This window comes from Panicum virgatum, chromosome 8N, assembly GCF_016808335.1.
Source record: "Panicum virgatum strain AP13 chromosome 8N, P.virgatum_v5, whole genome shotgun sequence".
NCBI classification, from domain to species: Eukaryota; Viridiplantae; Streptophyta; class Magnoliopsida; order Poales; family Poaceae; genus Panicum; species Panicum virgatum.
This window is the reverse complement of record NC_053152.1, coordinates 25,121,087-25,135,796: the sequence shown is the minus strand read 5'-3', so window position 1 is coordinate 25,135,796 and position 14,710 is coordinate 25,121,087. Positions and strand designations below refer to the sequence as shown.

The window sequence follows — 14,710 nt, the reverse complement described above, 5'->3', positions numbered from 1 at the left end:
TCATAATTACACACGCCCGCTCGTACGTGCGTCCCGTTCATACGCATGCTCACGTCGCGCCTTCCCATGAGGCTTCACGCTCTCCCTCTCACTCTCTCTCTCCTCTGTGAGAACCCCGAGGCGTCCGCTAAGCACGCACCAAGTAGGGATTTATTGATCCCGTTTCCCTAGCCTCCCTCTCTCTCTGTCTATCTGCTAGCCGTGACAAGAGCACGGCAGCGAGCGGCTCCATCTCCCCACGCCTGCGAGACTAGACAGGAAGAGTCTATCTAGGGCTTGCAGTCCATAAAGGCGACAAGAGCCGCCCCTCTCCCTCTCTCTCTCTTTCTCTTCCCTAGGATCAGAGCCAGTGCCGCCGCGTTCCGAGATGGGTTCCACCAACAACTGGCTCGGCTTCGCCTCGTTCTCCGGCGCCGCCGCAGCCGACGATGTCCTGCCCCCGCTGCCGCCGGCCCGAGGCGATGAGGCGGGCGCGGAGCCGAAGCTCGAGGACTTCCTTGGCCTGCACGAGCCGGCCGCCGCGGTGGCAGGACGGCCGTTCGCGGGGAGCGGCGGCGGCGCGAGCTCCATCGGGCTGTCCATGATCAAGAACTGGCTGCGCAGCCAGCCGGCGCCGGGACCTGCAGGGGCCGATTCGACGGCTCTTGCGGCGGTGGAAGCGGTGTCGACGGACGGGAGCAGGAAGGTGACTGACAGCGCGGAGAGCGTTGCCGCTGTGGTGGACACGGCGCAGCAGAGGAAGGCGGTGGCTGCGGTGGATACGTTCGGGCAGCGGACCTCCATATACCGCGGCGTCACGAAGTAGGTTCTTGGTTTCATTGGTTGGGTCATTTTTCGAGTTTGCAGCTTCATTTGCATCAAGAGGTTACTTTTCCCCTTTAGTGGCCACTGGCCAGTACTTCAGATTTTGGTAGTGTACTTATTGCTTCAGGAAATGTTTTTCATCTTAGATATGTTTCGTTGTAGGATGTCAGATCATCTCTAGCTTAGTCGATGTTTTGTTCTTGTTCTTGTTCACGCGAATTTATTGAACAGTTCATGTGATGTTTGAAATAACAATTTTTTTTCTCACAGCTTCGGATTCACCGATCGAGGCCTGTGCTCTTCTCTTCATTTGATTTCCTTCGCATTTGAATGATTCCATGAGATTATAATATTGTTAGATTGTTGTATCTGTCCTTTATTCATAAGTGCTATGCCATTTATATTTTTATCACCTGTAACAGAGTGCTTTTTCATCTTTTGATTCCATTAGATCAATAAATCCTTTATTGTAAATGTGTTTGTCCTTTCATTGCATGAAGTCATTTTTCCCGGGACTTGTGCACTTTTTTACTTTAGTAGCAAAAATCTACTAGCAGCATATGGTAAAATCGTTTGTAACTTATGCTTGCTATTCTTTACCGTCTATCACTTCTTCGAACTTGTTTCTTTCTATCCAGAAAACGCAATCTGCTTCACATATCATTCGTCTGTTATGGTCATCTTTTCTTGCTTGTAGATATTTTTACTAAAATTCTGGTTTTGTTTATTTTTTTCTCAATAGGCATAGATGGACAGGAAGGTATGAAGCCCATCTTTGGGACAACAGCTGCAGAAGAGAAGGTCAGACTCGCAAGGGAAGACAAAGTAATAATTTAAATTTCCAAGTTACATCATATTATTCATGAACATTTCATGCAAACCTTGTGTGTTTTCTGTTGCCCTCCCTTGAATCCATTAATTCAGTGTATCTTGGTAAGTAATTTTTATTTACAATTTCAATAAATTGAATATATGTTTCTGTTCTTGTTCAAATGTTGAGTACGTATGTGGTTCATGCATTGAAGGTGGATATGATAAAGAAGAGAAAGCGGCCAGGGCTTATGATCTAGCTGCTCTGAAGTACTGGGGCACTACAACAACTACAAATTTTCCAGTACTACTTATTGGTCTATGTGTTATTAGTTCTCCAGAATTGATATTTTACATGTCACTGCATATTGAATGGATGTTATATTATTTTTCATTTTATGTCTAGATGAGCAACTACGAAAAAGAGTTAGAAGAGATGAAGCATATGTCACGACAAGAATATGTCGCATCCCTTAGAAGGCATGTATGATGGAAACATATTGTACCTTTCTCGAACTTCAAATCAAGTAGATTGCAAATGGATTCACATAGAATATATCCTGTGGTATAGGAAAAGCAGTGGATTTTCTCGTGGTGCGTCGATTTAATTACCGAGGGGTTACAAGGTAGAGCATATTGTTTTTTCCTTATTATTGTCTGGTGTTCTAGTTGGCAAAATCCATTGTAGTTTCTGTGTGCTCTTTCGACTCCTTTTGATGACTACGATCTTCGATAGTATATATTGGTTTTCTTGCAATGTTGACATGTGATTGTTTTTCTAACTTTTAAGCATGCATGTAAAACAGGCACCATCAGCATGGAAGGTGGCAAGCAAGAATAGGAAGGGTGGCAGGAAATAAGGATCTGTATTTGGGCACATTCAGTAAGTCACAGACTAATATTTTTATCCAACACTTTCTTTGTCATGAGAAATGGAAGCAAGAATGAAAAGCATAAAGCTAATACTGCTGGAGCGCCTTTTTCTTTAGCTTTCCCCTGTTGAATATGATATAATTTGTCATGTGACTGACCTGTATGTAGGTACCCAGGAGGAAGCAGCAGAGGCTTACGACATCGCTGCAATCAAATTCCGAGGTCTGAATGCAGTCACTAACTTTGACATGAGCCGGTACGACGTCAAGAGCATCATGGAGAGCAGCGCCCTACCAGTTGGTGGCACCACAAAGTGTCTCAGGGATGTGCCTGATCAATTTGGTAAGGGCATGAACAGCAACGGTGCAGACTCTGCTAGCCATATGACTGCTACAAAGCTTAACTTCTTACTGATGGCATTGGCAGCTGTGCCCATGAGAATTATGGTTACAGTGGCTGGTCGTCGTCCTCTGCCATGACGCCAATCCCCCTGCAATTCAGCAATGGCCATGAACACTCCAGACTGTGGTGCAAGCCAGAGCAGGACAGTGCGGTTGTTGCGGCAGCACACAACCTGCACCACCTCCAGCACTTACGGCCCAAGGTGGCACTCACAATTTTTTCCATCCATCACCATCAGTGGACCCTAATTCATTCTTGTACAATGGAGGTGTTGGTTACCATGCCATAGGTGGTGGTTATCCCATGCCTGTTGCCACACTAGTGGATGGTAACTATGTGCCCAGTGGCTATGGAGTTGAGGAAGCCTCTTCTGACATATATAGTGGTCGGAACTTGTATTATCTCTCCCAAGCGTCCCCAAGCGACAGTACTGGAAAGGCAGATGCTTATGAACAGCAAGGTGTGGGTATGAAAGCTGGGTTCCATCTGTGCCCGTAATATTGCAGGACCCCAATGTGACGGTTTGCCATGGCACGCCTCTATTCTCAGTTTGGAAGTGATGATGCCTAAGATGAGAACCTAGTTTTAGGCCATCATAAAGTAGTGATATTAACAGTTTCTGAAAGGGAAAGATTAAATTTTAGGTATACGAAAGTCTAGCTTTTGACTTTGAATTTCTCCTGAATTGAGTTTTTCTGCTTCAGCCACTAATTAATTAGCTCCTTTAGGAGTCTGGGAGCTATGAGAAATGTCACTTTACATTTATCTTGGCTTATAGTAATGTTAACATGCTAACTCTCTGGTAATGGCAGAAGAGCTTTGATCTGGTGTTTTAATGCTGTGTTTTCCATGTTCTCTCCATTGCTAGATACTCCCTCCATCCAAGTATCATAGATATATTTCCATATGGCACAATGACCAAGGGCACTAAGTGTATTTATCAATCTCATAAATGCAACATAAACTTTTTGTTGATCCTCCAATGTTTTAACTGAGAACTCCTCGTTTCTAGTACTATTTATTACCACAATCCATGCCAATAGCAAATATAGATATCATTTTTGAACATTTGAAGTTTTGAAATATAGCTAACAAAAGTGGATGGAGGGAGTAGTATTCCCTCCGTGTTGGTAAAGGAAGTTATTTTAAGTTTGTTTTAAGTCAAATATTTTATACTTTGAATATAAATAAATTGTTTTGGGTGAGTTTGAAAATATGAAAGCGATCTAAGCAAATTTATCTTAAAATGTAGTTTCATAAAAATATATGTTGACTATATATTATAAATTTTTTATACCAAAAAGATAGTGATCAAAGTTGTTTTTTAGATTGTGTCAATGTCCGAAACGACTTCCTTTAACAACCTGGAGGGACTACATATTCTTTGTCCAGCAGAGATAACCGTAAGCTTGAAAATTGTTAAAAGTGAATGTAAATGAACAGAGATTTGGGTACAACTGATGTTTTCATTGATCTCTTTGGAATATATACAAGTGAATGGTTGCGTCGTACGGACGCGACTGTTCGGGAGAAACGCCAAAGGACATGTCCCTTTGGTGACAAGCCTAACTGCTAATACAAAACTAACTGCTAAGCCTTTGATGAGATCGATAGTGAATGGGTACATGTACGCCAACAGGCACTGTTTCACAACACTCCCCCTCGATCGAATATTACTTGAGATCAATGAAGTTGAAAGCTTGGATTCCTCGAAAAACCCTGTGGGAAAAATCTGAGGAATATGTATGTATAATATGCCATAAAAACTCCTTTAAACCCTATAGGAAAATAAGGAGAAAATAGCATATATGTGTGATTTAAAATAAATCACTATGTCATTGGTATCCCATTAAAAACCCCAGTGGGAAAAAAAATATTGGAGATACGACATATTGTTAACTCCCTCAAAAACCCTTTGGGAAAAATATGAGGAGTTGTATAAGTTGATATACCACAAAAAACTCCTATAAAAACCCAGTGGAAAAAATAGGAGAAAATATGACGGTATATTATTGGTATTGCCTCTTGGATAACTCACATGAAAAACCTTTTCAGGGAAAAATCATGAATGAGTTGTGAGGGCAATATGTGTCTTTGATATTTCCCACAAAAACCCCGATGGGGAAAATAGAAAATATGACACATTTTTGTATTGATATTGCCTCGTTAAAAACCTTTTTATGAGAAACCTTTGTGAGGAAAACTCATAGAGGGAAAAGAGTACAATATGATGTTTGAACAGGTTATAATCCAGGAAAAGACTCCCCCTGAACCTTGCAACTCTCAAAGTCATTGAATACCAATTCCATGAAATATGTATGTAGGTATGGACTTAGTGAATGAATCTGCAAAATGATTGCAAGACTAATTTGGCAAGATGTTTATTTCCCAATATGGAGATAAAACATTTTGAACAATAATTTATGCTCTTATATGACCTGTTTCCATCTTGACAATACAAGCAACCTTATCTTTACAGATAATGGTTGGTGATTCTATGGAATCACATTTGATCACTCTATGAAGCCGTGCATATGTGATACTTCAGAATGATAAGTGGAAGTAACCATTGGAGTCAAATTTGATGACTCTTGTGTGTGGAGATTCCACTATAATCAAATCAGTATGTAATATGGCATGGGGATTAAATAGCCAGTGATATCCACTACCATATGGATATCTATGGATATCCCTTGACTCCCACCCTTCAGTGTTATAGAAGTTGCGCTATTTTGTGCTAGCAAAGTATCTACAAATGCAATATCAGGCCTGTTGCAATTGTAAGATATATGAGCGCTTTATGGCATTATGGTTGTCATCCCAGGGTCTGAATGGATATAAGTCCATATTTAGGGATTGAATGTGGATATGAAGTCCAATATATAATTTGGATATTGACAAACAATATCAATTGGATATTGGTATACTGATATATGTACTTAAGTTGAGACTTAAGCATATCTCATCTCAAATTCCGTCTTAGAAGCCAATTCCACACAATGGAAATTGTACCTTGAATGATTGCTTTATTATTTCAAGGTATTGAAATAATCAATATGTGTTGAGATGATAAAGAATCCAATTAGGGATTTCTTTACACATATATGCAATCATGAGTAGAGTAATCCTTCTATGGAAGGAACTCAATCAATAAGTTGTACCACAATCAACTTAACTGTCTCAAGTCATGCTATGATGACCTGAATTATACACAATGTATGTTGCGATTTGTATTTGGATTCAGAATGTGAAGTCCATTGGGACTTATATGTCTGAATCTATCAAATTCATTTGACCTGCCAATGATTGAATTTAGGAACATAATTTTCACACATACCCTTAGGTATGTTAACATTATGCTGGGTCTCCGCATGAAACCATATGCTACAAGCTCTCGTTGTTCACCACCTTGCTTCTTAAAATAAGCTATGTGAGAGAAGACATCAGTTGTACTAATACTTCTCATCATTGAACAAGAGCAATTCTCCTTGATTGCCACCTTTTAGTTTGACCCAATTTGAGTGTGAAGACACTCTGCCTAGGACTTTTGGTCTGGATCCAGTAAGGTATACAACAATCTTTGAGGAGTATATGTCGCGACATTTTGTAGCCTTTAAATGATTGATTCATTGCTTGGAATCAATATAGCATGTGAAAATTTTAACCCTTCTGGACTCTTTGTCATTCCCATTATTATAGAGTCAGGGTGTTCCGATATCCCGAAATTAGAATTTGGATGCACCGTTGATTTGGGTGGACTTCGATCCTGGTATTGGATGCTCGTCCATTGGGTGTCTACCAACTTTGAGGTTGGCTTGGATTTACTGACTTGGAGGATAGATCAGTCCTCGGTATCCTCAGATGCTTACTTAGAGCATTATCCTTACAAGCGGCCGTACTTCTCCCCCTCATCTTTGGAAGTGGGAGATGAATGGTTTTCATTGGTACCTCAATTCTTTCGGGCAAATTGTGAGTAGGATAAGAGGATTTTGTGACACCCTTATTATCAGTAAATGCTTTTGGCAGATTCTTTGCAATATGATCCAAAAATATAAGATGGTATAAACGATTTGGTTTAGATTCTTTTTGGTACGTGGATATGAGGATTGAATATCAATATGTGATACTCTTTTGATTCCTGGCATTCTTTGTGTGGTATAAGTCTCCCCCTAATGTCTAGAATTCTCCTCAAATTGTGATCAACATACGGGCTATATAAATCCCCTATAGAGATCCGAGGTATTGTATGAATGATGGATAATAATACCTCATTGGGACCACTAATGCCCATTGGTATGTTGGGGTGGTGATATCGGTATGTGCAAACATACTCGATGCGCAGATAGGGAATGTTTGGCTGTGGCCAAAGCTCCACGTACATACTGTAATGGAGGGAGTTGTATAAGTGCAGTTTGATGAATTTGAATTATGGATGTGGTGTGTAAGGCCACATGAAAACAACTTAGTGTTGGTAATTACAATTCTATTTTAATGGGTCATGCAATTAAGTTGATTCTCAATAAGAGATTCAAACAAACCATTATTGGTATGGACATAAGGTACTCAAAATATATAGTTCCCAAAATACAAACAATTCCATGTAAAATGGATTTATCCCGCGTCCAGGATAATTTAGAGAAATAAGTTTGGTATATCAGTGGTTCTTATGACTAAGATAATACACACATGTGGGACTATATTATAGATGCATCAAAAGTGAGTACATATGGTCCACAATAAATGGTTAAGTGAAGCACTAGTATGTACTTGAATTTCTTCAAGAAATTTAGTGGCTCATATTGATGCTATGACAAATAGAATTGATAATAATTCTCATGTTATTCCTATGATTGAAAAACCTAGGAAAATATGCCAAGTCTTGTTGGCATCAAAAGAGAATTATTGTGTACGCAACATGTAATATGGGATTCGTGATTACTAATTGAGTACCAATAGGGAGTATGATAGTAGCACGACCAAAGCTTTTCATGATCCTAAAAATTCAACTGTACTTTAGGTGCTAATGGAGCATCACTATGATGCCAATGATGATTACTCATTAGAGTTTATCATACATTTAGACCTGAAGTATTGTAGGAATTTTCTAGAATTCATATGGTAAGTTGCGGTTAATCGCAAAAACACAATAATGAGGATATTTGGAACAACATAACTTTTATTCTCAAGTAGACATGAAGTCCTAGAGATAAAATTATGGCCAAACATAGTTGGCATTTGGGCAAAATTATTGCCTTGTGTTGTTCATATCACTTATTGAGAGCTAGCCAGTGCATTGATTTGCATCCTTTGAGATACACATATGTGTGATCTGGATGTGTATGGTGCTTTATTTAAATAAAACTCCATATTTAAATTGATCATGAGCAAGTGATGCTCTCTTATGAGGAGCATCAAATATTGGTATCAATCCATAGAGCATTAAGTTTAACCTTACGTCCATTGACCATGTTGGATAATGGAAACCATCAAGAGAGATTAAACTTCTTTGACGGTCATTTATCCAACACGAGGCAAACCATCGAACATTTTTAAGTAAAACTTAAAATGTTGAGGTGTGTTGTAATGAGATGCAAAATAAAGACAAGATAAATCTTGTATTAATGATGTGTATCTTATTTACATAACAATATAATGGAGGTAGTCACCATGAAGGTGTAGACCTCGAATTGGGCATAATCTGTGTTAACAGTAGATGCCAAATTGTTAATGTAAATTGTATGAACACGTCTAAAGGTAGTCATCAATTAATGATGTAGACCTTGTTTAATTCGCAAACGTATTGGGTACGCACATTGAGGATAGTCACTAAGTATTGCTTAGTGTAGATCCCGCAGTAGCAACTATGGTGCTACCTTGTGTATGGCCAATAGGAATACAAATTAATGGTAGTCATTTTTTTTGAGAAAAATGTAGACCAAATGTTCTAAGTGTTAATGTTGGGTACGCACTTTGAGGATTGGCACTAAGTATTTACTTAGTGTAAATCCTGCAGTAGCAATTGTGGTGCTACCTTGTGGAGTGGCCAACAAAACGATTATAGAACATGCGTGTTATACAATTGATTAATGAGAAAAATACACATAACTTGTTGCATCCATTATTTAAGCGCGTAGTGCTTTGAAATTGGAAAAGCGTAAAATTAAGGGTCTTAATTAAAATGATCGATTGCAAAAGAAATAAATTAATAAATAAATATGCAAGATCATGGTCGCTAGGGATATTATCTATTGGATTTGTCATACATACCGGGACAAATACTTTGAATAATATCACAAATGGATATTTTACAATGATAAAATATCATAGGTACAAATACATTTAAAGTCAGCGACTAAACATAAGAGTAATATTTTATAGCACATAATTACTGGAGACTAACAGAGTCTTATGCGAATTATTGCTGAAATTAAATCAACTAAATAATAAAGATAATAGGCCAGCCAGCCATGGGGATTGGAAATGAATCCAGGTTCATTAGCTTGGCCCATCAAGCGTGCACAGGACGAACAGCAGGAAGGGAGGTCCGAGCGTAGGCCATTGGGCCATCTTCACGGCCTATTAGAGGCATCTCTGGCAGGCAGCAGGGTTGCAAGACACTACAGCCAGTTTCCAATCTCTTCCCCAGCTTTCTCCTCGCTACAGTACTCCGGAGGCGAAAAGCAGGCGGACCGGCGCCCGACGGCGAGTCCGGCGTTCTTCCTCGCCTATGTCGGCCTCTGCGCCGGTGGAGGGTGGGGGAGCGTTTGGATTCATCGTCAGGTACGTGTATAGCGTTTCTTTTTTGTCTTCTATAGCTAGTATAGGTCTCGTACCTCCTCTTCCTCGCCGGAGTTGATGACAGGGGCGCAGCATGGCGCGGCGCGGCGTCGGCCGTGGGTGTCCCGGCCTGGTGTGGATGTGGTTGGGGCTCCCCGTGCTCGACCTTGCGGTTGTGGCTCCGTCGCTGGCCTCCTTTGTTGCTTCGATGGTGGAAGAGTGAGGGATCCCTACCTCTTCCTTCTAGTATATGTGGAGGGGGAAATAAACGGCATCCTCGGTGCTGGGTGTGTGTACCAGCTTGGTCAGGATCCGAGTTGATCTTTGGTTCCCACCTGTTTTGGTGGTTTTCTTTCCCTTCGGGTTGTGTCGTCGTCTGGTGAGTCAGGGTGGCTGCTGGTCCTCGAGGCGTCAGATCCCTTGTCTCCCGGCGATGTGATGGCCGGTGGCCATCTTCAGCCAGGGCGTTCAGCGTCTTTAGTGCACGTCGATGTGATCGGGGTGCTACTCATGGAGGCATTCAAAAACTCTAAAGTTTCTTCGTCGGGATGGAGGTCGGCTTCAAGCAGGTGGCTGCTCCGACTGCTGATGACGGGGACGACCAGGAGCTTACAAGGACTGCATTGTCTTTTCCTTTTAGTTTTAGAATGTCTTTGTAAGTGTTGGGATGTAACCGCCAAAAATTATGAATGAAATATCCCTGGTTTCTCAAAAAAAAGGCAGCAGGGTTGCAACCCTACTCCACACCGCTGGACACCAGGAAACAGCCGCCGCCACTTGACCACCCCGCCGCCGCTCACCACTGCACTGCTGCTGCGCTCGCCTGATTTAATTGGAGGAGGACTCCCCCTCATTGGGAGAGTAGAAGCCGTTGCTGTAGGCTCCCATGTTCAGTACCTCCGCGCTTGGGAGGTTGAGAGCCGCCAGGTTCCAGGATCCCTTGCGGATGCCGGGGCGCCGGTCCACCGCTGCCACTCTGCGGCCAAGGAGGCGCCGGAGTGTCGGAGGGGTGGTTGCGGTGCCTTCCTCTGGGAGGGCCTGCGCCTTCATTCGAGCAGCAGCCGCCGCGCGTGTTCCAGGTGGAGGCGCTAAGGGGCCGATGCCTGGGGCGGCCACCATCTCGGCGTCCTCAGTCTTCACCAGTTGAGGAAAGGGCAGCGTCGCCGCCGGCGGATGAGCCGAGGGTCCGGCCCTGTCGAGGAAGAAGTACGGGGAGATACCCGTCCTTGCCGCAGTGTTGAATGGGTCGCGGATGCCAAGGCCGAGCACCACATCGTCCTCTTCTTCTTCCTTCATGGCGTAAAGCGCAGGAGTGGCTTGGATGGCAAGGAGCCACGAATCGAGCGTGTGCGGGATCGGCGTGAACTCCTTGCAGAAGTCACACCAGAAGCGCGGTGGTGGCGGAGGCAGTGCCGGCGACATTGGCTCCATGGGGACGGCAACCACTTCATCAACGGGCGGCGCCGGTGCTTCGACAATTGGGGGTGCCGGGGCTTCCACTGCTTGTGGCGCAACATTGCTTGGGCTAGCACCGTCCACGCCTCGGCGAGGAGACGGGGGCTGGCTCTGCAGACGTGGTGCGAGCGGAGAAACCTGGCGGCCGCGACGAACTGGGCTCCAGCGGCGTCCTCGACGAGCATCCTGTCGGAGATTGCGAACAGCAGAAGCAAAGATGCGGCCACATCCACTTCCATTTACGGCGCTGCGGCGAACACGAGGCCCAAGGCGCTCGAAGACGCTGCGGCGCTGTCCATGGTGACGGATGGGGCCATGGCGCATTCCTCCGACGCGGCGAAGTGCGAAGAATAGTTGACGAACAACATGCGAAGGTAGGTTGATGTTGGTTCACGTCATGGTTCTAACCGTGGGGTTCAGAGGCATGTGTCTCTACGTTGTTCTTGCCTCTTGTTCAGAAGAGCGTCGTGCTGATAACGTGTTAAAGCGTGAATATAAATGAACAGAGATTTGGGAACAACTGATGTTTTCATTGATCTCTTTGGAATATATACAAGTGAACGGTTGCGTCGTACAGACGCGACTGTTCGGGAGAAACGCCAAAGGACATGTCCCTTTGGTGACAAGCCTAACTGCTAATACAAAACTAACTGCTAAGCCTTTGATGAGATCGATAGTGAATGGGTGCATGTACGCCAACAGGCACCGTTTCACAACAAAAATCATGCATACAGTCGTTCGTTCAACAAAGTATGCTCCCCGTATCAAGCCAATTAAACATTTATGATCAATGAAAGAAACATGCATTGGCATGAGCAAGCATAATGTCAAATATCCATTTGTGTTGTCCAGGTTTGCTGAGCTGACACCAATGATAAGATTTGCAACTGGTTTCTGAACTATTTTCAGATGCGGATTAGTTCCATTCACATCTGCACTCCACAATCCTGTTATTCCAACCATGCATGGATGTGCATTGAGAAGAAAACCATGAATTAGATGGAAATTTTTTGAATTGATGCTACTGATAAATTTGTCTTGGAAAGTACCAATTTCGTCTTTTTCTTTTTTTTATTGAGAGTATTGTGTAAACATGCTGGTCAACAAGCTGGGGTTAGACTGCCAGGCATATTATATTCAACTCTTGTTGGCTGTTGGCCGGTTGATGTCAAACCATGCGGGTGCGTGGTCTCTTCTTGCAAGTCAATCGAACCTGGTTGTTTCGCCTGTACTGCACGGTAGTATCTCCTTGATCCTCGTTCCATGGAGAATACATTAACCTGCTAGTAAGATTTGTCAGTACATTTGGGCTGGTAATTTACTGGAACGTACTGTCAAGGGTTTGTTGAGGGCAGTAGTTTTCAAATTGATCTCTGCAGAGTACTGAGTTACTTCTATTTTTATTCTTACGATGTCTTTTTTACGGTTCTCCAAATGTTCTCACGGTAAGTCATCAGATTCTTTAGGTTTCTGTTGACCGATGACGATACACAAACACAAGGATTAACTATTTTTCTTATAACTCGACTCGTTCGCTACCTGTGTAGGCTCCATTTCACACTCTCAGTATGACACTGAATGCAAGTGCACTCCCTTCCCTAGGTTCTGCTCTTTGTTTGATCCCAGCGAAGGACTGATGGAGTGATGGGAGTTGGTCACGAGGGAAGGAAGCTATGTTAGACCATGATGTGGGCGCATATGTGCATCTAGACCCAAATAAGAATCAGTTGCTGCCATCAAAATTTCACCCAATAATATGCACCCCCATGGCCTAACTCATCAAAGACAGGCCGAGAATCAACAAGCAGGCCTAGCAACATGCCAAGAGCTCAAGCCCACTCCAAAACAGCCAGCCCAAAAAGCACATATATGCTTAGGCAGCCCAACTCGTTCTCCAGTCCTCCAATCTCTTCTCTCTCTCTCTCTCTCTCTCTCTCTCTCTCTATATATATATATATATATATATATATATATATATATATATATATACTACACTACTAAAACTAAAAGTAGGGGAAAAGTCTAGATAACCCCCTGAACTATAAAGGGTTGAACATTTACCCCCCTAACTATAAAACCAAGTATTCTACACCCTAAAGTAGATGAAACCAGTTACCCCCCCTCAAGGCTGTTTTGCCATCCGGTTTTGCCCTGCTGGCGCGCCATGCTGGACAGAAGTCCATGCTGCCCCCTTGCCCAGTAGTCAGGGCGGGAAAAGAGGGGCTTTCCCTCCCTTTCCCTCCAGAGACTGATAAATGGCGCCAAGAGTGAAGGAAGCGTGGGAGGAGGAGAGTTCACTATAGGAGAGGAGAGGTCAGGGGAGGGAGAGCTCGTGGCCATGATGGAGTCTAGCTCCCATTCGTCTGCATCGGGTGCAAGCGGCCACAGAGGCATGGGAGGGATGCGCTCACCTATGCCGTACCGGGAGGGCCCTCTTGCTTATGAGCCGGCGATTTTCTGCAGATGCGACAGGTGTTAAAAGCGACGGCAAAACAAGCGACGAAGAACAAAAGATCAAACCGCAGGAAGACACGAGATTTAACGTGGAAAACCCCTCCAATGCGAAGAGTAAAACCACGGGCGCCAGCTAGCAAGAACTTCACTATATCGGGTGTGTGTTTACAACGCCTAGCTGCGGCTTACAAAAGGAATAATGAACTGTGGAGCAAAACCCTAATCTAGGGTATATGTACTGCGCTCCGGCCCAAGCCTCCCGGCGACGGGCCTCCGCTCCGCTCCGTCGGAAGTTGGCCTTTTACTTGTACAGAATTTGGATCACAATATAACAACAGGAAGGCGCCCCGTTGGATCTCATGGAGCGATGATAATCCGGGGCGCAGGTATCTCAGATGCATTGCCGCATGGGTGAGTCAAAATTTGGGGGAGTTTTGTCAAAGATTTGTTCTGTTTGAGTTGATTTCTTTTGTGAAAAACCTAAGTTTTGGTTGTGCAAATGTAGACAATCAATGATTGTAGTTTCTATGCATGGTTTGATGGGGAGCACACGCCATTTTTGAAGAACTTGCTTTTGGATCTTCGTGATGCTGTTTGGAACCTAAGGAATGAGAATGCCCAACTAAAGCAACTGAATTTGCAAGGCACTGGTGATGTTGTTTGCAACTTGAGGAGGGAGAATGCTCATCTAAAGCAGATGAATGAAGAGTTACAGAGGAGCAATGAAGTTAAGGAGGCTGGCATGAAGGCAAAGATTAAAGAGTTGGAGGACAAGGATGTTGCATTGGGAACTATGGCCACCATGTTAAGATCTGGGAGTAGATGTAGCTCATGTAGCTGGGTTTGGGTTGTTGCAGGTTTTCTATGTGGCCTGTGTTTTGGCCTGATGTTTGGTGCAATGTGAGTCATGGTGAACTGTTGTAAGGTCTTATGCTTGTGCTTTGTGAACTGATTAATGGTAATGGAATGCAATGTAATGCTTGTGAGAAAGCATGAACTGAATGAACATATATTTAATCTGCAACCAAAATCATTACCATGAAGCACATTCATTACTTGTGCTAGGCAACTACCAGCCATACATGTTCAGCAGGCAGTACATGGTTCACCAGCCATATTTACAAACAAGCATGTG

The 14,710-nt window shown here is 43.3% G+C and overlaps 1 protein-coding gene and 1 pseudogene across 1 annotated transcript; both read left to right on the top strand.

The window, feature by feature from the left end:
• The first annotated feature begins 200 nt into the window (after nucleotides 1-200).
• Nucleotides 201-3,449, top strand: LOC120686123 (annotated as a pseudogene).
• Nucleotides 3,450-13,513: 10,064 nt separating this feature from the next.
• LOC120684913 lies at nucleotides 13,514-14,479 on the top strand. The gene is made up of 3 exons (XM_039966775.1): nucleotides 13,514-13,593; nucleotides 13,914-13,986; nucleotides 14,081-14,479. Exons 1-3 carry the CDS (start codon nucleotides 13,514-13,516, stop codon nucleotides 14,477-14,479), a joined length of 552 nt encoding a protein of 183 aa, XP_039822709.1.
• The last annotated feature ends 231 nt before the right edge of the window (nucleotides 14,480-14,710 follow it).

What these genes read in the sequence shown, in the direction of transcription:
- LOC120684913 (XM_039966775.1), top strand. Translation starts at nt 13,514, where the DNA reads ATGGGAGGGATGCGCTCACCTATGCCGTACCGGGAGGGCCCTCTTGCT. An exon ending in ATTTTCTGCAGATGCGACAG is followed by an intron (nt 13,594 to 13,913) that starts GTGTTAAAAGCG and finishes ATATAACAACAG; the next exon opens with GAAGGCGCCCCGTTGGATCT. An exon ending in TCAGATGCATTGCCGCATGG is followed by an intron (nt 13,987 to 14,080) that starts GTGAGTCAAAAT and finishes GTGCAAATGTAG; the next exon opens with ACAATCAATGATTGTAGTTT.